General features: G+C 41.1%; 2 protein-coding genes across 9 annotated transcripts; one reads left to right on the top strand and one right to left on the bottom strand.

The window, feature by feature from the left end:
• The first annotated feature begins 293 nt into the window (after window positions 1-293).
• LOC147237390 (uncharacterized) lies at window positions 294-2,396 on the top strand. The gene has a single exon (XM_086148553.1). It carries the CDS (start codon window positions 755-757, stop codon window positions 1,400-1,402), a length of 648 nt encoding a protein of 215 aa, XP_086004679.1. The 5' UTR covers window positions 294-754; the 3' UTR covers window positions 1,403-2,396.
• A 2,898-nt stretch (window positions 2,397-5,294) lies between these two features.
• Window positions 5,295-25,991, bottom strand: ccdc9b (coiled-coil domain containing 9B). 8 transcript variants are annotated; one of them, XM_086148459.1, is made up of 14 exons: window positions 25,787-25,991; window positions 20,482-20,589; window positions 20,243-20,347; window positions 19,931-20,086; window positions 18,623-18,772; window positions 16,097-16,156; window positions 14,307-14,485; window positions 11,615-11,664; window positions 11,468-11,530; window positions 10,729-10,825; window positions 8,725-8,755; window positions 8,063-8,633; window positions 7,907-7,989; window positions 5,295-7,584 (listed from the first exon to the last, which is right to left on the bottom strand). In XM_086148459.1, the coding sequence occupies exons 1-14, from the start codon at window positions 25,796-25,798 to the stop codon at window positions 7,558-7,560; spliced, it is 1,692 nt and encodes a 563-aa protein (XP_086004585.1). In that variant the 5' UTR covers window positions 25,799-25,991; the 3' UTR covers window positions 5,295-7,557. The 8 variants fall into 8 exon arrangements, with proteins under 8 accessions (XP_086004585.1, XP_086004601.1, XP_086004576.1 ...); XM_086148475.1 differs by having other exon boundaries at window positions 11,480-11,530; window positions 25,787-25,976; XM_086148450.1 differs by having other exon boundaries at window positions 19,931-20,089; window positions 25,787-25,929.

Below are 25,991 nucleotides of genomic sequence, written 5' to 3'. Positions count from 1 at the left end.
ATTCAGTAGGGTTAAAAAAGCATCCACAAAATCTGTGGAATGATCAAGTGTGTGAGTTGATCATAACTCTAAATAAATTTGTAAATATTGATATGAATCAAATCAACGTGTATGTGCGCGTGAGAATAGAAGTTTGTCTCTGTCCATTGTGCTGAAATCAATCAGAGTAACCCGAACATCCTGCAGGTATGAAGTCTGCGCCCCCCCAAAACCCCGCACCTTGTGCGGTCCTGCTGCTGCTGCTGCTGCAGCTGCAGCTGCTGCTTCTTTAAGAGCCACCGCCCGCCTCCTTCCGTGAAATTTTTTTTTAGCTGAACCAGCCACTTCATTCGCTGGATGAGGCGGACAGCTGCGCGCCGTATGATCTCACTTAATCGCCTAAATAAATGACATTTGATCGTGCACTGCGGATCCGCCGTGGGCCCGCAACCAGCTGTTTCGTGGAGGGGTCCCGTGGGGAGGACGCGCGTCCCGCCGCCGTCGGATGCTGAGAGGAGCAGTCGGTCCACGGATGCTGGATGGCCGTCGGGAGGTGCAACGCCGCCGGATGTTTGGCGCAGCGCCTCGGAGATCCAAAGAATCACGTTAGATCGTTTTAGCCACGAAAGGGTCCGGTGGTGCGGACGGTTTTGCGGTCCGGTGTCTTCCTCTCCTCCCCCGGCCCTCTGCTTCCCCTCTTCTCTTGGACTGTGGATCGCGACAAGGCTTCAAGACGGAGGGGGTGGTGGAGCATCGAGGGAAAAACAGGGGAAACATGAGAGAGCGGGACTTCATGCCCAACATGGAGAGGGGCAAACCTGCCACTTACACGGGGGACAAGAAGGCAAAGATGGCTGCTAAGACGAACAAGAAGTGGGTGAGACTCGCCACGGTCTTTGCGTATGTGTTGTCAGTGTCCCTAGCAGCCATCATCCTGGCCATTTACTACAGCCTGATTTGGAAACCGACCACCACCTCCTCTTCCGTTGGGAAACCGGGGATGCACGGGGAGGTCACCGGCGCCGCCAACATCTCAGCTGATGTTCCCACGAGCAGCAGTAACAACAGCAACGTCTCGGAGTGGAACTCCACGCAGACGCAAACGCAAACGCAGACGCAGACGGTGCTGCTGTCCGGTAATCAGAGCAGGCAGTGGAACGACCGCACCGACGGCTCCCCACGCGGTAACGGAGCGCAAACTGTGCACTCCTCGCAGGATGGGGGGACCACGGAGAGATCCGAGACTTTGGGCAGGGAGACGCGCGTTTCCCAAGCGAGAGCGAGCCACTACACGGCACCGAGCAGCAGAGCGGAGGATGAGGAGGTGCTGCAGGCGCACAGGCGGGCTGGCGACTCCGACCAGACGGCTGCAGACGCTGCGTCTGCTCCCGTGACTAGTAGAGCTGGCCTGACAGGAGTCTAACCACCGGGGCGTCTTCAGACCCATCCAACTCCCAAAGCCCCCTCACCCTTCCACACACACACACACACACACACACACACACACACACAATGTGATCGCACTTGGAGTGTTCGCCGCAGGTCGGAAAACTAAACACACCACTGTGAACTGGTCTTGTAAAGGGATGCCGAACTGCAACTCATCACATCTTCCTCCCTTGGCTTAGGAAAGAGCGCACCTCACTCTTCCTCACTGCCCCCCCATTACCACCACCCCTGACGATAACTATCTGGTTTTTTTTTTTGTTTTTTTTTTTTTGGCAGGCCATTTGTATGCCTTAAACCCGTGTATGTCTTCTTTTACCTCGGACAGCTTTTCACGCGTGGGCAACACTGGTAAAGATTTTTTTTTATTTGTTTTTGCTTTGCTGAATGATCAGGACACAGACGCAACTGGGACATAACAGTGCTTCACGTCACTGTCATTCATCTGCTGGTAGATCCATTCTGAAATTGCTGCATTTGAAAATAGGCTGTTTTCTCTGTCATGGGTGAAGTCTGGATTTCAGAATAGAAGAACCTGCGTTGTTGAGTTATGCTCAGGTATGTGCATATAATCATGTAAATGTAATGTGTATTTGGTTATGTACATATAGAGCAGGCATACTTCTTTTTGGCCTTGATGAACTTATAGTGTAATTAGATGATTTTTATTAAAGATACCGTATGTATAGGTAGAGCTATATCACAAATAAACATCCTTAGAAAATTATTCATTTCTATGGTTTTATAATAGATATATAAATCACGAGCGATAATTATTTGAATGCCGATGATATTTTAGTTATCCACAGCTAGAACAGATAATCTATTCAAATAAATGTTCGGTTTTTTAAATCATATCTTGTGTCCAAAAGCCTTTATCGACCAATGCTTTTTAGAATGAAACAAAAAAAAAGTATTGTTAAAGCAATAAAGGAAAAGAGTTTCGGGCAATTATGATTACGGTGCCAGTACATCTTAGGTTGAGTTCATGTTTTTTTTTCTCTCGATACGGGCATTTGATCAAATCCAATCGCTTCCAGAGGGGAACCTGTGGTGCTTCACTCCCCTTGTCCTCCTCCCTTCAGTTGGGACGACTCTGTCACATGTGGTGACCTATGAGCTGGAAATAAGACTGAACACCTTGTGTTCTCTCGTAACGGCATGTGAGGGAGGTGTATCGATGTGAAACTGTTGTTGCTGTGCTGCAAAAAACTGAGCAGGACACATTACACAATGGTGCCGGCTGCTATTTTGATCCAGTTCTCTCTGAAAAGGCCTTTTTTTGGTGCCAAGCATCATCAGCTGAAAATTTAAAAAAGAAGGTTCTACACAGTGACCATTTGGTATTACACAATGGTGACAGGCACTGTTGTTTCATATGACAGATTTTTAGGACCATAGTCAAGGTATGTGTGCGCGCTGCTAAACAGGAAGTCAATTCATCTGGGAGGTCAGTGGAGACTCCACTCCCATCCCAACATAAACCATCTATCTCACTACTAGAGAGAGCACACCACAATGACAGGAAGGTCTATCCTGCAGTGTCTCTGTTAAAAAACGAAAAGTTTCCAGTGTCACTCGGAGCAGTAATGTCCCGACTATTGATGAGGGAGTTCATCAGCTCTGAATGTTATTGCTGAGAGCCGTGCGTGGGCCAGGACTCAGCATCTGACCTCCTGACTTTTGACCAGGAGGACGATTATCTTAACTGATATGAAATATGTATGTTACAAAAGAAGGTCTGATTTGCAGCACAGGCCAGGTGGTGCAACACATGATGTCTTGAAAAGGGAACATTTTTAAAACACACAGAATTCACATTCATTGGTCGGCTTTTGCCAGCTTGCATTCGGCTTTGTGCTGTGATAAATGCAGCGGTTGTGTAAAATTGAAATGTAATGGAAATCATTTAAAATGTTTGGGTACAGTACTTTTTCTTAACAAGACACCATCACAACAGGTAGATTTACAGTATTAGAAAATAAACAGTACAAAAGGGTTTAACAGCCTTTTTGAACATAAGTGCACAACATAAAACAAAACACTAGCACTGTAAACACTGTATGCAAGTGCTGCATTGATGTCTTCCCGGGAGGTTGGACAATAATTTAATTTAACATTGAACATTGCAAAAATAAATATGGCATTAACTTTCCACTTCCTGTTGATTAAAAGTGCTGACATTCAGTAACTTAATCTTTCTCAGATGAAGAACTGACATATTACAAGATGGAATCAGACAATAATCAAAATTGGGTCTTTTTGTCCTAAGATCTTTGTAAAATGTAAAGACAATACTGATGATTTTGCCTTAGTCTGGCCCCACTTACAAGCAATAACTGTCTGAGCTGCATCACTTGCTGTCATTTATACTTATTGGTGCTACATTACTACAGTACAATATATTTTACTGTAAGTGAGCATAGCGGTTAGCCAGCACCAAGCCACAGCTTCACCCCATCACTTTAAATAATCATGAGTTTTGAGGGACTTCAGAGCTCGGGTTCACAAATGCAGTCTTTAAGGAAGTACAAAACAGTGAAAAGTTTAATTCCTATTTAAATCTGTCAAGGGATTAATGTTATCATGTCCACAAAGGGCACCAAATTGTAATCTTAAGCAATGCAGGGAGGCAAATTAACACATCATTTTGTATTAAATTGCAACAGCGACAGCAAATGTATATTTTTATAATTAAAACTAATGAAACAACATTATATAACATCCATATCAGTACCTCAAATGCTTGAACAAAATGTTTATCATATGCCATACAATGTCATAGGTTATACTGTAACAAAATGCTTACGCTCATTAGATATTGTAAGAAAAGGGTTGAGGTCATTAAACATGGAGCCTTTGTATGATCAACCCTCTGTAAGAAAGATAAAGAAAGCACGTGCTGCTCAATGAGGTCTGGTTGTTACATCCTGACAGGGCCAGGTTGACGTACGTGCCCGCTGAGGACTGTCCAGGGAGAGTGCGTGACGCTTTCAGTGTTGCAGAGGCAAAAGGGCACAAGTAGCTCCCACTTCAGCTACTGTATGTCAAACTGCGTTTGAAAATGTTCATTTATTTCATTGCCAATTTAAGGGGCATTCATTCATTTGAAAGTTTTTGTGCAAGAAATGTATTGAAAAACAATAGTAATTAATATGCATTCAGTTTTACCATTTTGAAAAATGACACTTAAGAAATCTGTTTCTGGACTGCTGCTGCAGCATTTAAGCAAAGCACCACCATGCTTTGACCAAAAATTGAACTCAATTTTTTTCTTCTGCCTGCAGATGAGAAGGAAGCTTCTCTGTGCGCATGCAACTAACACAATCCTACACTGCACTTCAATCCTGAAAAACAGCCTACAGGACTTATTATCATAATATCAACACCCCCACTATGATGTAGTACTGGCTCAGACCCTTCAAACATCGAGCGAGCTTTGCACCCGAGTATCATGAACCTGAGCATTTTATCAGTGCAGCTACAGGAATGGAGTTTTGGTGTTTGTTGCATGAAATTGGCTAAGGAAAAAAACAAACAAAGAGGTTGATATTCACACTTCGTTTAAAGTCACACATGGTGCCCTTGGTGACAGAAGGCTGCTATGGCAATGGCCTTGGGCAGAGATCATTAAAATGGCAGCACCTGTAGGCAGCCCCACCTGTGGGGCACACTTTCCAATTCAACTGCTCTGCAGGGATTTAATCTGAAATTAATCAAATCAACATGATGGCAGACTCAGCGGACAAGGGTCACACTGACACTACTACTGCTCTCATTGTATCTGTCTCCTCCCAACTTTAGCCCTCTTGCTTCTAAGGACGTAGAACACCTACAGAATACGAAAAACAAATAGAATCCAGTCGGAATTCGAGCCAGAAATACAGAAAAGACTTTATTGATGTTCTGTATGTCTCCTTTCAAACTGTTCTGCAATGTGTTCAGCTTTGTGGCATACAGATTTCAAGTAGCATTAGCACATTGACCAGTCAAAGGCTGAAATCACGTCATGACACACTCACACACCACACACACACACACACACACACACACACACACACAGACATTTCAAATCCTTCTACACATGAAAGACAGAAGTGGACATTGAGTTAGACACTTTGCAGAGGTACCATAAATTTGTCCTTTGTTTTTGTCACTTCTCTTACGTCTCTGGGTAGAAGCCTTACCCCCACCCACGCTTCCAAACAATATGGGCAAGACTGAATCCCGCAGGCAGTTTTAAAGGTAAACTGTAAAATGTGCTTTTCAAACATATATTTCCATACACATCATAGAATGTTTTCACATGTCAAAAAAAAACAGCTTATGTTCTTTTTATCTATTTAAGTGCTGTGACTTATACTGTAGGTCTTTGCCAGTGTTTTTTACTGGAAATCTGATTAATTATATTTTATCTAACCAAGCTGCAAATAGCCTGTATCACATCTATTATAAATTATTACTACTCTATAGCATTGACAACAGCCAAAAATGTCTATAAGAGACATGGTTAATTTCAGATTTCTAATATAGTTTGAGTAACAGACTAGCAATATATTAAAATATAAAAGTCACAGGGGAACAATGACTGCGCCTCAACTTTAAAAAGAAAAAGTCTGACTTGCAAAAGGTATTGCTTAGCACAATAAATAAAACCCACGCTGATGCTTCGCTGTTACTGCGCATGTGTGTGACACTACATCGTGATGCAAACCATGAGATCAAGGTACAAATTCTATGTTTGAAAAAGTCAGTATGCAAGGCACAATAAGATTATCACTGATGCGTTTCAGGAACATTAGTTGTCTTTACAGTTATAAACAGAACAAATGACTGAACAGTCGAAAAGAGTACACAGCTGAACCCCTGTCTTTTGGTTCCCACAAGACCAGGATGATGCACAGTAGTTTCAATCAGTAACAGAGCAAAAGTCCTGTAATACTGACACAAAAAAAGGCATGATTTATTTCTAAAACATCTGGGAGGTTTAGACTCAAAGCTTTCATAATCTAAACTGGAGAAATGTTCATATTGTCTCTAAAATATCAAATGAGTGGTTTGAAATTATAATCATATTCCTGGGATTCAGGAACACTGTTTAGCTTTGGAAACACAGCGATCCATTTTTTCAAAGGCAATTTTTAGGATTTAATTCACCTCTGATGATTCATTTCAATTTTCTTTAAGACCGTGATACCTGTATACTAGAAATCCAGTGTTTCATTTTTTTTCAGATCCATTATGTGACCCTTTTGCAACATGCAACCTTCTAATTTTATCCTCCTGTGGCCAATTCTGAGAAAATTTCACAAGACCAAGCTAAATTCCCACTTCCATTATATGCTTGAAGATGTAAGTTCTGCACATCAGTGCAACAACTGCTCCCACATCCTGTGATTCGTACAACCAACTCTTGCAGTCTCCCGCTACACAAGCCTGTTTGTTTATGGTTTTCTAGTAATAAAGGCTATATATATCAGTAGTTACAATTGGAGCATTCTCCCCATACCTTGGCCAGTGTAAAAAAAAAAAAAAAAAAGTCCTTTCCTACAATTCTTTAATAGAATTTCGGAAGTGTCAAAGGCCATCTGCTAAAAAGCTTCTCACACATTATAAGCTGTGAAATACGCCGCTACAGGTTTTGCAGGTATTTTGCTATTTCATCCTGTGATTCACTTATTGAAAATATCTCTAAGGCAGACTCAGGCACTAAATTAAATTGTGGCGGAAGTTTAATTTCAAGGCCAACATCCTTTGAAGTTGTTAGCTAACCTCCTGATCTGATATGTACCTCGAACTTTCATACCAATGTAAACATTCGATGATATTGCACTCAGGCAACATACTATCGTCCCAAAGTGGGTGCCAGTAAACAATCTTTTAGATTCATAAAGTGCTTGAATGTAAAAATGTCTGGAGAGGAAAATGTCCTGAAATGCTTCACCTCATACTTCAGGTCAGGTTTTTGATCAAACTTCAATAGATACGGCACACCGTACCAAATCACACCATGGGTTTGTGTATGAGCCAAAATCAGGCTTTCTCAAATGAGCTGTCTGAGGCAAAATGATCAAATATAAAGGGCAAGGTTTGGTGTCCATTTCTTGGTGTCGAGGTCCCATCTTGAAACTGTCATACAATCTTACCGTGTTCTCTTGCCTGTCAAAAAAAGTAAAGAGACAAAATGTTTAGTCAAAACTGTGAATTTGTTTCCACATCTCACATGATCAATCTATATGAATGATTTAAGTGGGCGTTGATGTGAAACAGTTTCACTGTTGAATGAGATGAAGAGGAAGGGAAAGCCTGACAGGAAGGGAAGATTCAGAAACTGGGACGGGAAATCCCACTCAGCTATATAGATATACTGATCAATGCATCTTTGTATACATTAAAGCCCATCATTCATTTGCACTTTTCTCCATTACCAAAGTTCATATTAGTCAATTTTCCCATCCCTGTTCCTGTAATGAGCACTGACCTTGTCACTGCTGGCAGACTGGGCAGGGTGTGTTTCTCCTGATTCGAGGCTCAAGACAGACAGCCCCGAGTCAATTAAATCCTCTGTGAAAGACAATCATCTCAGTAATACAGACAGTGCTAAGTAACATTTAGGGACACTGAGGCGCAATCCTACCTGGATTTGTGCTACTGATGTTGCACTTGGTGACTTCCACAGGTTGGACAGAGGCCTCTTTCTCCTCTACAGAAGAATGAGCTACTTCGGCACAGGGGGAGCTAGCAGTTGTGGGGTCGCCGAAGTCTTTTTCAGAACATCCAGTTTCAGGAGCTTGGCTCCGGGCTGAAATTCCTTTATCCTCTGTGATGTCTGCACAAGGCTGTGACCCCTGGACTTCATGTTTGGTTTTGGAAGATGAGGGTGCTTTCAAAGAACTTGAGCTGGCAGAATCCTGCGACACTGTAATTTGCCTCGTGTGAGGCCCGTAGATGAGCTCCTCCGAGAAGCATACTTTCTTCTCTGGGGCCTGGGGTGGGGAGGCATCAGCCTTCCCCGAGTCATCCTCTGTCAAGGCCACAGTCACTGTAGAACAGGTAAAACGACTTGCTTCCTCAGACCTACTGGTCAAATCGGGGCTTGGCTGGAACTTGATTTTGTAATCCTGCTTTTTCTGATCTTCTGCCTCAGGAGAGGTCTCTGTGAGGGCATTAAGTTCCTCAAGGAATTCCTCCAATGTTGTGTCAGAAGTCTAAGGCATGACATTAGAATGATAAGTAAGACATTTGCGCCTTTTTGTTTTTTATTAATATGCATTCACTGTAAAATGTTTGAGCGCTCACCTGCAACTTAGCTCCTTCATTATCTTGCCATCTGAGGAAGAAAAGAAAAATAATCAAAAGCTCATACATATCAAAGTAAAAGTAGGAGTAAGACTCTTGTAACTATGCCTCTATTTGGTGCAACTTGGAGAAAACCATATACTTATATATAATATAATAGCTTTTTCTTTAGAAAATTCTCACTACTGGTGTATGAATGAAGTATTGTTTTAGTCAGAGCGTGATCTTTCACAGGGGGCAGATGTTGGCTCAGCTGCTCTGCTTAACACCCATAAACAGAGATCATCAGTAGCCTGAAGATCCTCTAGTTATTATGAAATACTGCACTTTGAGAACAATAATTTGTTTTTGTTCCTCTTAACTCAGGCAGTCAGACAAAAAAGCGGTATAGTGGAATCAAGCGATCAAGCAATTATTTAGCTAGCTGTGCATGAAATCTGTTCATATATATATATATATATAAAGATTATATATATATCTGCAAATCTGCAAATATAATAGATTTGTAGATTTCATGCATGTATACATATATATACATATATATATATACATATAACGTGCATGAAATCTGTTCATATATGTTCATATATATATATATATATATATATATATATATATATATATATGAACAGATTTCAGCTAGCTAGATAATCGCTTGATTCCACTAAACCGCTTTTTTGTCTGACTGCCTGAGTTAAGAGGAACAAAAACAAAGTATTGTTCTCAATATATATATATATATAACGCAGCATTACTAGAGATCACTGAGTCAAGGAAATAACAACACAGGGCAAAGCCAGCTCTCAGTGGTCTTGAACCTAACAGTTAGGACCAGTCCAACTGACTGAGGTTGATATTTAGAATCCTACATTGTCGGGAGATGTTCAAACATTTCTCAGACTGATAAGATCTGCCTTACTCTTCAATCATTCAGACAAAAAAAAAATAGCATTCTCTGGAGGTATGTGTGATAAATGCACAGATTTTTTTTTTTTCATGCATGAATATTAATTTCATGACATAGAAGTTTGGGAAACTTAGATTTTACAATAGTTATCCCTCAAAAACAATTTGAATAAATAACATATTAACTAAGTCTGCTCAGGTAAACAACATATAAAATGCTCCAGAGTCAACTTCGAGAGAATCGGTGGATTTGCATAAAAGCTATTATTTTATCTACACTTGTATGAATCAAAAACCACAGGGCCTGTGCAAATACTAAATTTGCCTATTGAACATTGACAGTGTTGGAGAATTAAAAATAGACCACTGAGTCAACCACACAGAGTTTTCTGACTTATTTGTAAAATGTTTTGGGAGCCACAAATTGAAATGATCCCCACCTCAACATAGCAGTAGGTGCATTATATGTAAGCATTTTCTTAATCTTCAGGGTTGGGAAAGGTACATAAAATGCTACTGCTGTCAGGCTATTCGTACTCAGGTGTTAGTAAGATGTGTGTCTTCATGCTGGGATCTCTCACCAGCTGCGACAGTGCTATAACCTGACAACCAAAATTCTTCAGGATATATTTCTGTTGCTATTTTCTACCCATCACCTGTTAGTTGCCTTCTCCCATCAAAAGAACATCTGGAGGAGTACAGTGAATTAAAATCCTTCACTTCCAGGTTCATGGTCTCGTGGTTACAGGGATTATGTGAGCAATGGTTGTGTAACAGCGAAAACTGAAAGCCTCCTCGCCATCCAACATGAGGCTGCTTCATAACAGAGGCAGGATAGAAAGGGAATGAATGTTGTGAGACACGACTGAGGCCTTCTAGGTTATTTAGTCATTTGCCACAATGTCTAAATCAAGTCTCATGACATCCTGGGGAATTAGCATATGAGTGCGCCACACAGGACAAGAATGAGCCCACCCACTTCAGCTTTTACACATTTCATTAGGACATTTTCTAACCACACACATTTCGTCAGTTGTAAGCATCTCAACAACTTCCAATTTTTTTCGCGATGAAACAAATCGGCAGGCAGCGACTGACCTCCGGGCCCTTCCAGTCAGACGATCTTTGCCTTTTGCTTTACTGCACATCACCTGCACATTTTTCGCTCCTTTCTCTTTACCTCGCTTATCGTGACCTCAGAGAGAAATCCAGAGACAGTAAAATGTAAACTTAAATGAAGTTACATTAGATGATAATTACTTGAAATGGAGAGAAAAAAAAAACATGTAGTATTCCACTGACACATTCAGGATAAAATTTGGAGGAATAAATCAAAAATATCACAATACCAATGACCCCCGCCCCTCCACAATGAGGAGGCACATACAGTATACAGTACACTATGTCCAAACAAAGATTGCATCAAAAAGGCTTTTAAGGGTTGGATGAAGCTCCTGAGCAAAAGGGGATCTTTGACATTTTCCACCAGGTAATTTAGGATTCACTAAGCAGATCTTATTAGCGGCCCTTTAAAATTGGAAAACAGTTCATACCTCACTTATTACCATTTTTTCCACCAGGTACCAACACCATTCAAACATAATTTTTCCATCAAGGCCATCCCGCTACAAAAGTTCAAGATTTACATTTCACAACAATCTGGACTACATAGGAGGCTATGTAATTATGTACAGAAGATGTTTCCAACAAACTACCTGTAATCAAAAAAAAAAAAAAGTTCAACAAGATAAAAACTTGCATTTTTTCAAGATAAATGCCTTTCTTTATTCAAAGAAGTATGGAGTAAGCCAGTGAGTATTCAATATCTCTGGATAACCTTGAGAGATACCGCTAGACTCAGCAGGAAATCTTTGCTGTCCTCTCCTGGCACTACGGCCACCTGATAATTGAAAAAAATATTTCAGTCATAACAAGTCAAAGCACATCATCCTGTTTTTAAGTTTGGATTTTGCAAATGTCTCACCTCGGCTGGTCGGTCCCCAGTCTCTGTCTGTGATAGATTTGTCTGAAAACCTGCAGACATAGATTCGGTTCAGAAAGCAAGTCGTTTCAAGCAGACAATGCAGCCACTCTTGGAATTTCCATTTCCCTTGAGATAGGAGCATCTTATCCTCAAAAACAATGAATAAAGAGAAGTGACCAGAGCTGGATGACATTCCACCATTAATTTTACAGTCTAGCTTTTTCAGATTATGAATTTATTGGATTCTAAACTACCGGGCATATTATTGTAAGTTATGTCCTTTGGTGGAGATGCTGTTACAGCTCCTATATTGAAAGTGGGGAAAAAAAAAACAAAAGAATTCAACAGAATACACACCCTTTCATCATCTGTCTTTACTGACCGCTACCATTCAAATAGTTTCAAGAACTCAGTGTTTTACAAAAATATGTACCAATGTTAGTTATGTAGATTGAATTGAAATTGCTGAAAACTTAATTTCCTTAGATTATATACTTCATTTATAAAACAAGCACTCCTTTAAAGATGCAGAAATAGTATTGTTTGTTTTCTCCTTATTGCATCCAGTGCAGGCTCTGAGAAAACTAATACTGACTTGATTTAGAGTTATTGTTGTCATTTGTTTATAACATATACTCAAAACTAGGTCTTTGTAACCAATTTAATGATATCAGATTATCATTAGAATTATATAATCTGCATAATTAAAGACACCTCCAGATTTAAGTGCAAGGGCCTTCATTTTAAAAATCCAAGATATTATGAAGGGATAATTTAGGTAGTAGTGCTAATATATATATATATATATATATATGTATATATATATATAATTTCAATTATAATTTTATTAGAATATACACTAATACAAATATCCCAACTGGACTTTCATTTCAACTCACTGAATAATTGCTTTTCCTCTGTCAGCCCTGTACATTCTATTGAAATAGATGGATGGTGTTCCACTGAACAAACAGGAATTCTGTAGTTTTGGGCTAAATAATGTGTAGTTGTAAGTCATCTCCCTTTTGATCACATAATGTATAGAAATTAGGGACATATGGGATTTAAGTATTCCATTAAGTCATAACCATTAAGTACAGTCTGAAGTGCAACCATTCAGGTCATTGCTACAGTATGATGAAAATTTGAATTGTGTAAAACTATGCCACCTTGATCCATTTTTAAAAATATTTGTGGTTTCATTAAATCTCCTACTCATGCACCCTCGGAATTGACAGAAAAAGCTCTGGCCAATATTATGCCCATATTTCATTTTTTTCCACAGCACCTCACAAGTACATTTCTCTCTTGCTATGCTAAAATTGTGGATTACAGGCATTTTCAACAAACAGAATTGCCACAGTTATTGTGTGTTTTCTGGGGGTAGGAGACAGTAGATAAATATGTACAGCCTTTCTCAATCCATTAACATCAACTGGAGTTCAGAAATCATTTTAGAGAGTCAAATTTCTGCCAGTGGTGATGAGGCAAAAGGATTTTTAGTTTACACCAATGTAATTACATATCCAGCCAAACCCTTCCCAATTGCTGAATAGAAAACGCATGCCCTCTTCTATTCTCACTGGCAGGCCTGGTTTTGGCCTCACCAAAAAAGGCAAGGCATTTCACCCCTTATCCGCAGCTAAAAATAGCTGTGCCTCCCTTGTCTCTTTACGTTTTGATGTTTCCTTAAACGGCACTATTATTTCCCCGGTGACTCGCTTGTTCTGAGCATAGCAGCCTGTCTGGTTTTAAATGTGCTGAAGAAAAAAGTCCAAAGGCATCAGCTGATTTTGTTTTTCCCGCCACACAATTTGGAATGCTTTTGTGTGAGCTTGAAAAGCATGTGAAGTAACATTTTTAGTGTTTCAACTTGTGGCTCCCTGGCAATAATACAAAAAGTTAAGATTTAGAGATTAAGCAAAATCCTGTGACATGGAGGTACTTAGCTCATGTGGAGTGGGGTTTCTTCCACAGGTCAACCTAATGAGAAAGAACTAAGCTGTCCTTCATGCTCCTCTTATCTGCATCCACAATAAAAGTGAATGGAGACATTCACAAAATCCAAAGCAGGAAGGGAGTGGAAAAAGAAAATTTATCAAAATAACAGTGCAACAAATTCTTCTGGAAACTGAGACCGACCACTTACAACAATGCTACTGTTTAACAATTATGCTATAATATCGTTCCTAAAAAGCAAAGAGTACATTAGAGTACATTCAATATTTTGAAAATATAAACTAGAAGTTTATATCATAAAAATGTTCATGTCATGTGAAACATACAGCATATTAATTTTCTTTTTTTTTACGTTACTCCAGACTATGCCGTTCTTGTAACAGTAAGAGCTATAAGAAAATTTGATATGCTATCTCTCAATTGTCCAAAGGAGGGGTGTTTGTGCTTCCAAAGACGCATTGTTTGAACAAAAGTGTTTCTGTCTGTATTCTGAAAAATGTGTATCCAAAGAGGAGAAAAATGGATACTCCACAAAGAGTTGTTCTACTAAATCACTTCAAATTAAGAAGTATTTAGTCATTAACACTGTGATGGCAGTAGCGTCATTTGAATGTGATAAAAGAATGTGTTCAATCACCATTTCATGGGTCAGGATTTAAAAATCCTTTTCTGCTGTAAACAAAACCATTGGCAGAGACCCAGAAGGTCTGTTAGATGACGGGTAGATTCTTACATGTTCTCAGTTTTGTCCATGTCCCATGCCCGCCTCCACTGGCCCTTGGCGTTCTTGTGGCGTGCAACTCGCTCCCTATCAATCTGCTCACGCTCTTTCTTCCATCGTAGGTATGCCTCCTGCTCCTCTTTTGATGTTGGGATGTTAAGGTCTGTGCTGCCCTGGGGGCTCTCAGGCTCCTTGGTGGAGAGAAACAATGTTTTGTAATAACGAACACAAAAGGCTTCCTTAGAGTAGATTTACATCACTGTGGTTTTGAGTCATCCTTAATGCAGTTTAATGGAACATTGAAAAAAAAAAAAAAAAAAAAAAACACATGGTAGTTTTTTATGACATAATAAAATCTACACATTACAGGAGAGGCCCTGCTGAACAATGATGTCATGTGACACAGGCGAGGCCACGTTGCTTCTTATCTCTGAACAAATAATACTTCAACGACAAGAGCACGATGGAAGAAATCAAAAGTATAATTACATCTTTCTGGATTACCATGTACTACTGTATGTAATATCCTGAGTGGATAATGCTCCCCCGATGGTTTTCTCTGTTTGATTGGTCTCTTTACCCTCCAGAAATACAATTGAATTCTCTGAGATAACTTTTCAGGAAAAGCGCAGTGTACAGTAAATGCAATTACTTCCCTTTCCTCTATTCCCCCCAATAACCTGTTTATTGATTACTACGATGAGAGCAGAAAGGATTGGCTGCTAGTACTAAAGGGAGATGTGATGTGGGCTTTTTATCACATCAAAGGGAATGGAGGCTGTGTGCTTTCATTACAAAGCCCAGGGGTGAACCTGGACTACAAACAGAAATCATGTAGTCATCAAGCAATCCACGAGAGAAAGTGCTTGGTGAATTATGGGTGGTGATGGAGGGGTCCGAAAATGAGATTCTGTGTTAAATGTAGATGCCAATCAGTGAATTGGTGCAATCATAGAAAAAAGACATAAAGCAGAACCAAGAAGTGTCTTGTAAACATGTTGCCTTACTGCAGAGCATGGCATCTGTGTTCCCTCTGTGTTTTCACCTCCTTCCCGTATCCTATGGTCCCCAGAGGACACAATGGTCCACGAGGGCTTCTAGCATGTTTTAACAAGTTGTCTCCTGATGCCTGGCTAATTAACACTTTCAAATTTTTGGCCTCCTCGGACCTCATGAAAAGGATTGTCAGAGGTCAAGAGAGGGAGGACGGGGAGTTCTCCCTGGCTGCAGTGGTGAGAATGAGCACATCTCCATCTTAAACTGATTACGCAGACCGAGATAAGATATACAGATACTGTATGTATATAGAGGCTGGAGGCTGATAGTCTGGGCTTCACCTATGGCGTTTCACAAAATATTTGCTAACCAAATCCGGAAACAAAGCCAGAGCCTGGCCGGCTGCAGAACGTTGCGCAACATGCTGAAAAAATAGTACCATTCTTTTCCCTACAATGGGATGGAGCATCCGCATCCACCTCCTCCTCCTCCTCCTGTGCTCAGCCAGATGTGGGTCCTAGGCAGTGTTAGCTCACCGGCCAATAGGGGAGCAGATGGGTGACGGTGCGCAAGCAAAAGGGAGGTGCGTGTCACGTCAGCCAGCACGTGTGTCAAGATGATGGTGTGTGTTTGTGTGTTCATCACATATACTCCAAGCTGACTTATCGGAGGACCTTGTGTTTCAAATGGCCTTTTACTATTATTATTAATTTCATTGTTATTATCCTCTAAGTCATACGGTCTTGAACGTTAGTAATAACACTCACTTAAATAGGTCAGGTGTGAAAGTGTAAATATGAAGTTACCTGGCAGTCCTCCAACAGGATGTGCTCCTCGCCATGTGCCTGATCTTGCTTAACATCACCCTGATAGACATGAAAAGCGAGGGGGAAAAGGAAGACAATGAAAAAAATTAGGGTGACACAGCAGTAATTACACATGGTTGTTAGTGAACGTGAACAATTGGCATAAAAAGTGCAAGCAGCAGGGCACGCTCTCGCTTGAACAGGGATTCGTTAGAGGTGGACACTGCCCCCTAGTGGAAATATTGTGCTATAGTTTTTAAAATAGAGAAACTGGGCAAATCAGTAGCAACAACACAACGAAAATGGCAACGAGAGTAAATCATGTATAATAAAAAAAATAGATAGAGCCTCCCCTTATTGCAAATTTCTGATGCTATTTAATCTCCATGAAAGAGCTGCTAACTGAAATAGTGGTTATGGAGTTTGTTGAGCCTGCTGAATCATATTGAGCTATTCTTAAGGTCTTTTTCTTTTTCTTTTTTGGTCAATCCAGGCTTATATTGTAGGCTGCTCAGGCTATTAGTAATACTCTATGTATAATCCAGTACAGAACACATAATTATAATCGTCATGAGAAGACTATATGCTTGGATGTTGTCCTGTCCTGCATTAAATGTATCTTGGTTGTTACTAACAAACTGGAACGTTAATGTTTGTTTCCTCAGAGCACACGGAGTCTAGTTTCCAGGTGGGAACTTTGATAGCTTGAGAACCAGACTCACTTGATTGCAGGAGGACAACGTTGTGCAGTTTTGTTCTGATGTATTTCTGACTGCGCGCCGTGCCCTGGCGAACACGTTGGATGAGTCATGTTGCCATTAATGGTAACACTTGCATGAACAACCATAGAAAAAAAAATGGTAAGATAACAGGAAGGTCTCGTGCACCCACTCTAAATGACATACACATTTAAGCACAATCCACTGCCCACATCAAAATACAGTCTGACACAGATGCAAAAATAAGGGCCCTCGTTTCGATAGTTTCTTTTTTATTTTTCATATTCTTTTTTCCCCTCTTATTCCCTCTCTGTCACTCTCCCTTTCTCGGTCGCTCTCATCTCCTTGCTGGCACCCTGCCAGGCCTGTCTTTCTGGCAACATAATGAGCCTTTTCAGAGTGAGAAGGCAGTTGAATGTTAATTAGATCAAATCGGCCCTCTCAGGATGGTGGGAATGGAAAAACAATCATGCTAGAGGAGACCAGACAACCTAAGGTTTCAAAGGGGAGAAATGGGGGCTGGATGCAGACAGTGGGCCGCCTGGGATCTCCCCCTTTTCCTTAGCGCTTTTTTCCTCAGTCTTTCCTTGAAATGACAGCCTACTCATGAAGTACCTCTGCCTCCAGACACCGTAATCTGCGCAGGACACTGCCGTTATTCATTTCCAAGAGCTTACACACATTTGAAAAGTTGACAGGAAAAGACGAAGACACGTCATGGCTCTATTTTACCCTTAATTTCAAGAAAATTGTGAAAAATGTTCTCCACCCTAGATCAGTTCGAAGGGGTTTTTCTATTACTTTCATGAACCATGTGAAACGATACCGATTATATAAACACTAAGTCACGTGGTAACCTGGTCTTTGGGATTCACAGAATGAATGGTGCACTACAGCACTGGCTTTTGTTCAAGAGCTGATTCAGTCCACATGATAAATAAAGGGACAGAAACAAAAACAAAAGAACAGCATGTTCAGCTAAAAGATTCAGTCCATGTTAACTGAACCTCAGTTACTGCTCCCCTCCGTTTTATGTCCTGCCCTCTACATTCTGTGTCTGCTTGCATGACTGAGGATCAGCTGCTCCTAAAGTGCAGTCTCTTGTGTACTGGGCAGCCAGTGAATGCATATGGATGTGTATGGGTTTTTGTTTCACTCCTCGGTTTTAGGCCCGGCAGCTGTTACAGATTTTTGTATAATCAGGGTACCTTGGGTCAGTGACAGGGTGCCATTTAAGCACCTGGCTTGTGTGCGTGTGTCTCTGCCTATCTGTGTTGAACACAAGATCATACAATGACACATATGGGGATGGATGGTAACATGATAACTCCAATCATATTATGATATCTATAAAAAATCTTTAAGAATTGCATTGCCAATCAAATGGCCACTGTGCCGTATTTTCCAAATGACAAACTACATCCGAATATATTACTAAAGCTGCAACAGCCAACCAAAAATTATCCAGGTAAAGTGAGGCTTTTTGAGAGTGCATTCTAAAAATTGAGCCCAAAGTATTTTTTTCTTATCATTTTTTGGAAGTGAGACTGCAGCAAAACCTTGACTCAAGCAATAAGTCTTATTAGCAGCTTCCCTCACTTTGTCATACAACAGTCAGTCCCAGCCCTGGCCCACCTCCATTAGGCTGGCTTTGTGCTCCATTACTGGAGGGTGTGGTCAGTCAATATGTCAGAGCAGCGCAAAAGGGGGTACTAAAGGGGGCTACAAGGCAGAAAGCAGACCTAGAATGAATATGCTGGTTTTCAAACGTGTGAGCTTTGAAGCCTCCAGTGAGTATAATTCAAACCTGTGCTGCTTTATCTTTCTTTGCCACAAGACGCGGCTGCTTCCCCTTCACAACTGTCTCGACACTCTTCATTTGCCCTTCATCACTTGGGTTCTTGACTTCTGCAGGACCTGGCTTTTTTTCAGAGCGCTCACTCACCAACCTCTTACCCTGGAAAGACAATTACTTTCATAAGGGTGACCTAAATGTGGCAAACAGCAATGTAAAACATACTGAAAGTCTAAATTGTGTACAAAAGTCTTGAATTGAAAGGAGATATTTATGGTTACAAAATGAAGATGTTGAGGTTCTGTTTGGGAGTGACAAGGATGAATAGGATCAGGAATAAGTCCATCAGAGGGACCGCACATGTTAGACGTTTCGGAGAGAAGGTCAGAGAAACCAGACTGAGATGATTGTGTCATGTACAGAGGAGGTTATAATGAATGTATTGGTAGATTGATGCTGGGATTGGAGCTGCCAGGCAGGAGGTCTAGAGGAAGAACAAAGTGGGGATTTATGGACGTAGTGAGAGGGGATATGAAATTGGTTGGTGTGAGAGAGGAGGATGCAGAGAATTGGGTTAGATGGAGAAGGTTAATTTGCTGTGGCGGCCCCTGAAGGGAAAAGCCGAAAGGAGAAGAAATCCAATGATTGAACATGGTTCATTTTTTGCCTCATGACTGTATAGCATTAAGAAAAGTATCTAAACACTCATAGGATAAGGTGCATCTAATTTTGCTCATTGCATATAACTAAGTATTCACTATGACCTAAATGAACCAAAAAGATGATAAACAAAAAACAAAAACATGTCTAGTTTTGTCAAGAAAAAAGCCACATAATTTCTCAAGATATTAAATACAGTATCAAAACAAACACAGAAAGCTGAAACTTGAGACTGGAAGTGGCAAAATGATATGACAGTGGATTAATGTGCAGAATGCGCATATCATATTGTATCACTTATTTCAAGTTTCAAGAAAAGTGTCAAGAAAAAAGCCACATAATTTCTCAAGATATTAAATACAGTATCAAAACAAACACAGAAAGCTGAAACTTGAGACTGGAAGTGGCAAAATGATATGACAGTGGATTAATGTGCAGAATGCGCATATCATATTGTATCACTTATTTCAAGTTGGGAAACTTAAATGAACACAAAATATTAGAAATACATGGAGTGTGTTTTCCCTGATGAAAACAGTCAAACAAATGAAAAATGACAATTATTTCTGTTCCCTGGTCTGCTCGAGAAGTATTTGCTGCCAGCCTTGTTTACAGTGTATACTGTACATGAGCACTTAGTTATCCAATGGATGAATTTACCTTCTTTCCAGCCATGGTGACCATAAGCTGTTTCTTATGGCCTCTGCCGGTGCTCTGTGGAGAGGCTTCTTCACCTCTGTCAGACTCTTCTTCCTGTTGTCCTTTACTAGCTGGAGAACTGCCAATAATTGGCTTAGTCACCACCACACGACCGTCCTGCTTCAAAACATGGGGCAACATGCTCTTCAACACTGACAGAGGTTGTCACATGGTTTTCATCTGTTTTCTGTCTGGTGTATAGACAGTGGTGCGAGGCCCTACATAATCCAGTGATTATCTGCAAATACGGCTCCCATGCCCGCCTATACTCACATTGCTGGACTTGCTGATTGTTATAGTAAGGTCATCGGCTTTGCCCGCACGGCTCTGCAGAGCCACACCCTCCTCTTCTGCCCTTTTCTTGTCCTCCTCCACCTCCTACATGCAACTCAATGAAAACAGATAATTAATTAGCAGCCGTACAAGAGATACGAGTCTTCGTTTTCAAGAGCTAAAAATTACCATCAACCTAAGATTCCTGCCATCAGTCTGCCCTTGGCACTCATCCTTACCTTATACCTCTTCATGAGTGCTTCATTCTTCCTGCGGAGAGCCTCAATCTTCTTGTCCAGCTCCAAGTCCCTCTCCTGGTCCCGTCTGGCCATCATGTCACAGGGCACCTCGGAAAAGAAACCCCAAATTACTCTTCAAGTTAATCGGACTCTGGAAATTCGATTTCATCTTTCGGGCTCCTTTGTGTGGAATTTCCTCATATGGCATAGACTCTCCAATCTTGATCCTTACATAAATATATGATATATGTGCGTGAGTGTGTGTAGATATAGATATATCTATATGTATATAGATATTGAAAGCAGAGTTTTCATGTTAATAGCATATTGATATATTGAGAAACACTTCCCACACTTGAGAGAAGGATCAATGACAAAGATCCAGAGACATGAAGTCAAGGACTTGGACCCCATTTAGACTTGAGATAGAAAGGAAAGCTGAGGCAGGGATATTACAACCCAGAAGCCAATTTGGGTAAGCGTGGATAAGGCAACATGACTATCCTGCGAGAAAAACGATGCTTTTTGTTTTGAATGACTCTTATAGGCGTGGAAAAAATAAGATAAATTGCATACATCCTTTTAACGAATGAGGGTTAGGATACAGATCAGTTTTTGCAGTTCTCCACCAGAGGCTCTCGTCAGGCAGCAGCCGTACAGGAGGGTGGACTCCAGCAGGTGTGCTGTGCATCATCAGGCCTCGTCAGGCTGGGGTGGAGAGGAGATTGGTGCCAGATTGTTGGTCTACAGAGATAACCTCTGCCAGCGTGTTGGGCTTAACCTTGCATCCTCCCGAGCTACCTTCACAACGGACCCATTTTTACAGATCCCGTTCATCCCTTCCTAGCTGATCTTTATCACTTCCACACTTGCGCTTCCCTTGCAAGTTCCTCGTTCCAGAATTCTACGTCGCGCCTTTCCTCGCAAGTTCCTCAGACTTCCGCGACCCCAGAAACAACCCGGACCTTAGCGTAGTCCACCATTTGTGTCCTTGTAAATAAACGCCTAGTTTCCCGCAGAGTGTTCTTGAATTTAAGCTAGGTACCCTCCGACAACGAGGTTCGTATCCGGAAGGAAAAAGTGACGCAGATTCGCCTGCACTGGGTAGCCCCCCCCTCCCCCCCCGCAAAACGCGTGTGTTGGTTTAGTCCTCTCTGCTCGATGAGGACCCCTAAATGCAACGAGTCGACTGACACCTGATGGATGAGCTGAGTGAACTTACACTTTTTCCCTAAAAGGGGAAATCAGGTGATGGAAAGAAATGAAAGGGAATAAAAGGTAACGATAAAAGGTAACGCTGGGTTACATCTGCAAGCGCAAGTTTTTTGTTGAAGAAATGGTTCAGTCTGAAATCAGCCGGTCAGACTGAACTCAGACAGAAATGTAACCATTATATAACATGGATTCATCAGAATAAATACGCCTTAGAAATGCAATGCAATACATACTGTCTATTAGTGAGATGGCTTTGGATGCAGATTTTAATACTGATCCTTTGTTATTCAAAAATACTATTATCATTGTGTCAGCATATCGTGCTTTGACGGCGTTTGAAGGTCAAATTTTATACATTTCTTTTTCAAATCGGGGTATGATCTCATACCCTGATTTGAAAGGTAAGCTACTATGAAAGATAGTAGCTTAACAGGGAGACCTGTTTGGTTTATTATGGGTACATTATGAGACAAGGCAATCAATCTGGATGGGTAAGAGCATATATTTTTGATTGAAATGTTTATACAGAATCAGCAACATGGTTATGTGACATTATTAGTATTACCCAGCAAAGATGAATGTGAGTTACCCCATGAGTTGCTTTTATAAACAATCACAAAGTAGAACAGCTTCTACTGCTCTGTGAACATGAGACAGAATGAGCCCAATGTGTCAAATATTTGCATATCTATCAAGATAGATAGATAGATACTGTATAGGCAATTGACTTGGCCATATAACTATTGAGTATCCCCATGACATGTATCTCAATGGTGCTATTTGACTGATTATATTTTGAATGTGTGTGTGTGTGTGTGTGTGTGTGTGTGTGTGTGTGTGTGTGTGTGTTGTAAATAAGATGAAAGAAACATTATGGCAAATTGACAATCAACAGCAAAATGATTTGTTTTATTATTTTTATTATTATGAAAGTGTTATGAGTCATTATTAGATAATGGATAAAGCACCTGTTTAATGCAGCACAGAATTTCTTAAATGCCAAGCACAGTCTTTGCAACCATGAAATGCAGTTCCAGAAACTAGACAGGTCAGGCCATGTGACTTAAAATACCTGATACTGTAACAAAGCACAATATTAAAACAAAAGAGAAGATTCTGTATCTGGGCCTTGACTCTTCCCCAATAACAGCTTAGATCAGTTCCAGCCCCAACATGACCCTGCAGGATAAGCAGTCCTGACAATGAATGAATATTCGTTTTCATGCAGATCTAGTTTGATCATTCATCGAGTCACCAATCAAGTTGCCCAAGAAAAGAACAATCACAGCGGCACCATGAGTGAAAAAGAGTGAAACCAAGGACGTGCTTCCAAACATTATTTACTTTGTGTAAATTTAATAAGCTCTCATCTACACAATCTACATCTGATGGTGATCTACAACTATAATTTGCAAATTATGAATTTCTTGAGTCACAGAATATTTTTCAAACTAATTTTGCCTTTAGGGCTGTACAAAATGTGACATGCTAATTAACAATATTACTCTGTTTACTTGTTAATATCCTAGTAATTTGGGAACAAATACCAAGGGCCCACAACACTTTGCTGCAACTAAAAAGTATCAGGCATGAGTCTTGCATGGACTTGCATTACTCAACTTGAGACTTTGGTGCAGACTTTCAAAATGATGCCAAAAATGATCGTGAAGAAAGTGTGTCCACTGCGATGGCATACAACGCAATAGCCCTCAGACCAACAGATGGAGCATTCATTACAGAGCTCAGTTACATGGGGAGAATGCACATGCAGAGCATCCCAAACATCTCGGTGCGACCAGCAGGGCATGCCTCCCAGTCCTCACACGACAAGGGCCCCATGTTCAAAAATTCCATACGTTTTCATGAACAGCAACTGGGTGTTCACTGTTAGTTGGAAAAAAAATAAACTATTGTGGTTTCATCATGGCCCTCTCAGAAAAAAAAAAAAAAGTTATCCGACACACTCTACCACAGTATGGGAATCTTTTCAAGGTCTGTTTTGGGGTGCACCTTCCTCTGCTTGTTCATCTCTGAACATGCTTTTTTAATTTTACTATAACTGTCACAGTCTACCACAGACACAAAAAATTATAATACAATACAAATGATATTATACAAGTGCTCTGAATACAACCATCTTGTGGGTTTGATTCTTGTTTTTTTCTTTTTTCAAGTTCAATTTAGAGTTGTTACAGACACAGAGTCAGAGTTATTCTATTGCCCTCGTCTGGTGATTCATCTTGTCAGTAGCAGTTCCATTACAACCCATTAACAGCCAACTGTCCCTCCCCCAAGAACTCTTCGGAAGGCCCCCAAGCAATGCAACACCGTAGCTGAGTTGACAAAGCTGACTGAGGTCATAAAGCAAAATATTATCCCTGTGTCTAATTTGGAAACAGATTGGACACCTGGAGAAATGCAAGTTCAATAGATTAGATTCCATGTGATGTCAGGAAAAACTACAGGAGCAGAAATATATCTAGGATACTTGTCTGTGAATTAACCTAGCCAAGAAGTTCAGTTAATGTCCTTGCCTAGTACTAACCACAAGACCACGGAGAACGAATTGATTACCGAGAGGTCAAGACTGAGGAGGACCCAGACAAGTTGTTTCCCTCTGTTTGACAGAAGAACTTCACAATCAGACACAAGCACGGCATTGCTTTAAACAAATCATTTATCGTTTATTCAAAGTGTATATACCAGTGTATAAGTGTGTGTGTGAGTGTGTGTTGGGGGAGGGAAGGTTCTGATACTGCTCCCACATATCGTATCAAAAAGATTTGAGTAGATCGCCACCTGACATGAGGTGATGCTGGAATGTAAAAAGTGTATGGACTCTCAAACAAACCGTTTTTGTTCTCTTTCTCATATGCAAATAAACCAAAGACTATTAGAAGCCGCCACTCTTCCACCCGTCGATGTTTTGTATTGTGAAACGGCTGTTTCTTTTTTCCCATTAGTGTGAACAATAGCGTATACGATAGGCAACGAATGACGTCCAAAACTGTCGAAAAAGGAGCAAAGGCAAGAATTTAGCGAAGGAAGAAAAAGACTGAATAAAGACATTGAAAGTTGATAATGCAGCTGTGAAAAAAAATGTGTCGGAATAATTCCGAGTTTCTTGATTGGGATAGCAGATAGATGCACCCTTGCATTATTGAGTTCATAAGTCATCATCATCTGTTGCAAAAGATGAGTTGGCTGCTTCTGTGTGATATTAGCATCACAGTGATGACTCACTGTGTGAGACTTCACAAAGGCCACATTTGGACAGCCAAAAAAGCCCTCTATTTTATCCAACACTCCATTTTATCTCTAACACTATTATTTCTTGAAAAGCTAGGCATCTAATGAGATGTTATTGAACAGTTCTTAGTTCAACTACCACACCAAAATCTCAGTTTGACCTTATCATCACCAAGGGGTCAGCACAGGACAGAAAAAAAAAGATAACTCCATAATCTATAGGCCCCTTAGACCACTTTCAAACCCACAGGTACAATTAGTATGAGAAAGTTTGGACTCACTCAGAGATGTGGCAGGCTGGAAAGCTGTTACCTCACAGCTTCCAGTTGTCAGGGTATCCAAACACAACAGACCATGAGGACATGCAACCAAGAATAGGTGCAAAGGAGTGACACGCTGCTGACTCCCAAATCTCAGCAAGTGTTGTGTCGGAGATCTTGCCTTTACAAGAACCCAACTGGTTAGAATCTGTGCATGGAGGAGAGCATTCCTGGTTCATCTGGGTGGTTCTGTGATTATGCAGGAGCAAAGCAACCATACGCAGACACAATCACAAAACACACAGAGACGTTGTGGGTCTGCCAGCGGATGGCACCCATGCCCGGACAGGCAGGCAGAGGGGAGGGCTGGGCCTGCAGACAGAAAGCTGCCAAGGCTTCCTCCATACCCAGCGTTCCTGCCTCCTACAGAAGTGACAGCATGGGAAAGAGAAATCCAAGCAGGACTGCGGCACTTGCATGCAGCCACAGCGAAATCTGTGACTGAAGATAACCTAACACCACAGACAGTCTGAGAGCATGTGTGATGAGAGGAGAGAGAGGGAAGGAGAGGAGGGACTCACGGGTCTTTCCATGTCAGCGGTGATAGCTAGGCTGGGTCCAGGCGTGAGGCAGCCAAGGTAGTGGAAGGGACAGCCTGGAGTCAATGATCATGCCTTGATCGCAACGAGGCAAGTTGGGCAAACAGCCAAGCAAATGCACAGAGCTCCCCTGTTAACGGATTTCACAGCACCCACCCGCTTGTCCTCCCCCCCTTCTCTCTGTGTC

The sequence above is a fragment of the Fistularia commersonii genome, chromosome 1 (assembly GCF_037954325.1).
Source record: "Fistularia commersonii isolate RoL2024-O1a breed Wild chromosome 1, RoL_Fcom_v1.0, whole genome shotgun sequence".
NCBI lineage: Eukaryota > Metazoa > Chordata > Actinopteri > Syngnathiformes > Fistulariidae > Fistularia > Fistularia commersonii.
This window is presented reverse-complemented; position numbering and strand designations above follow the sequence as displayed.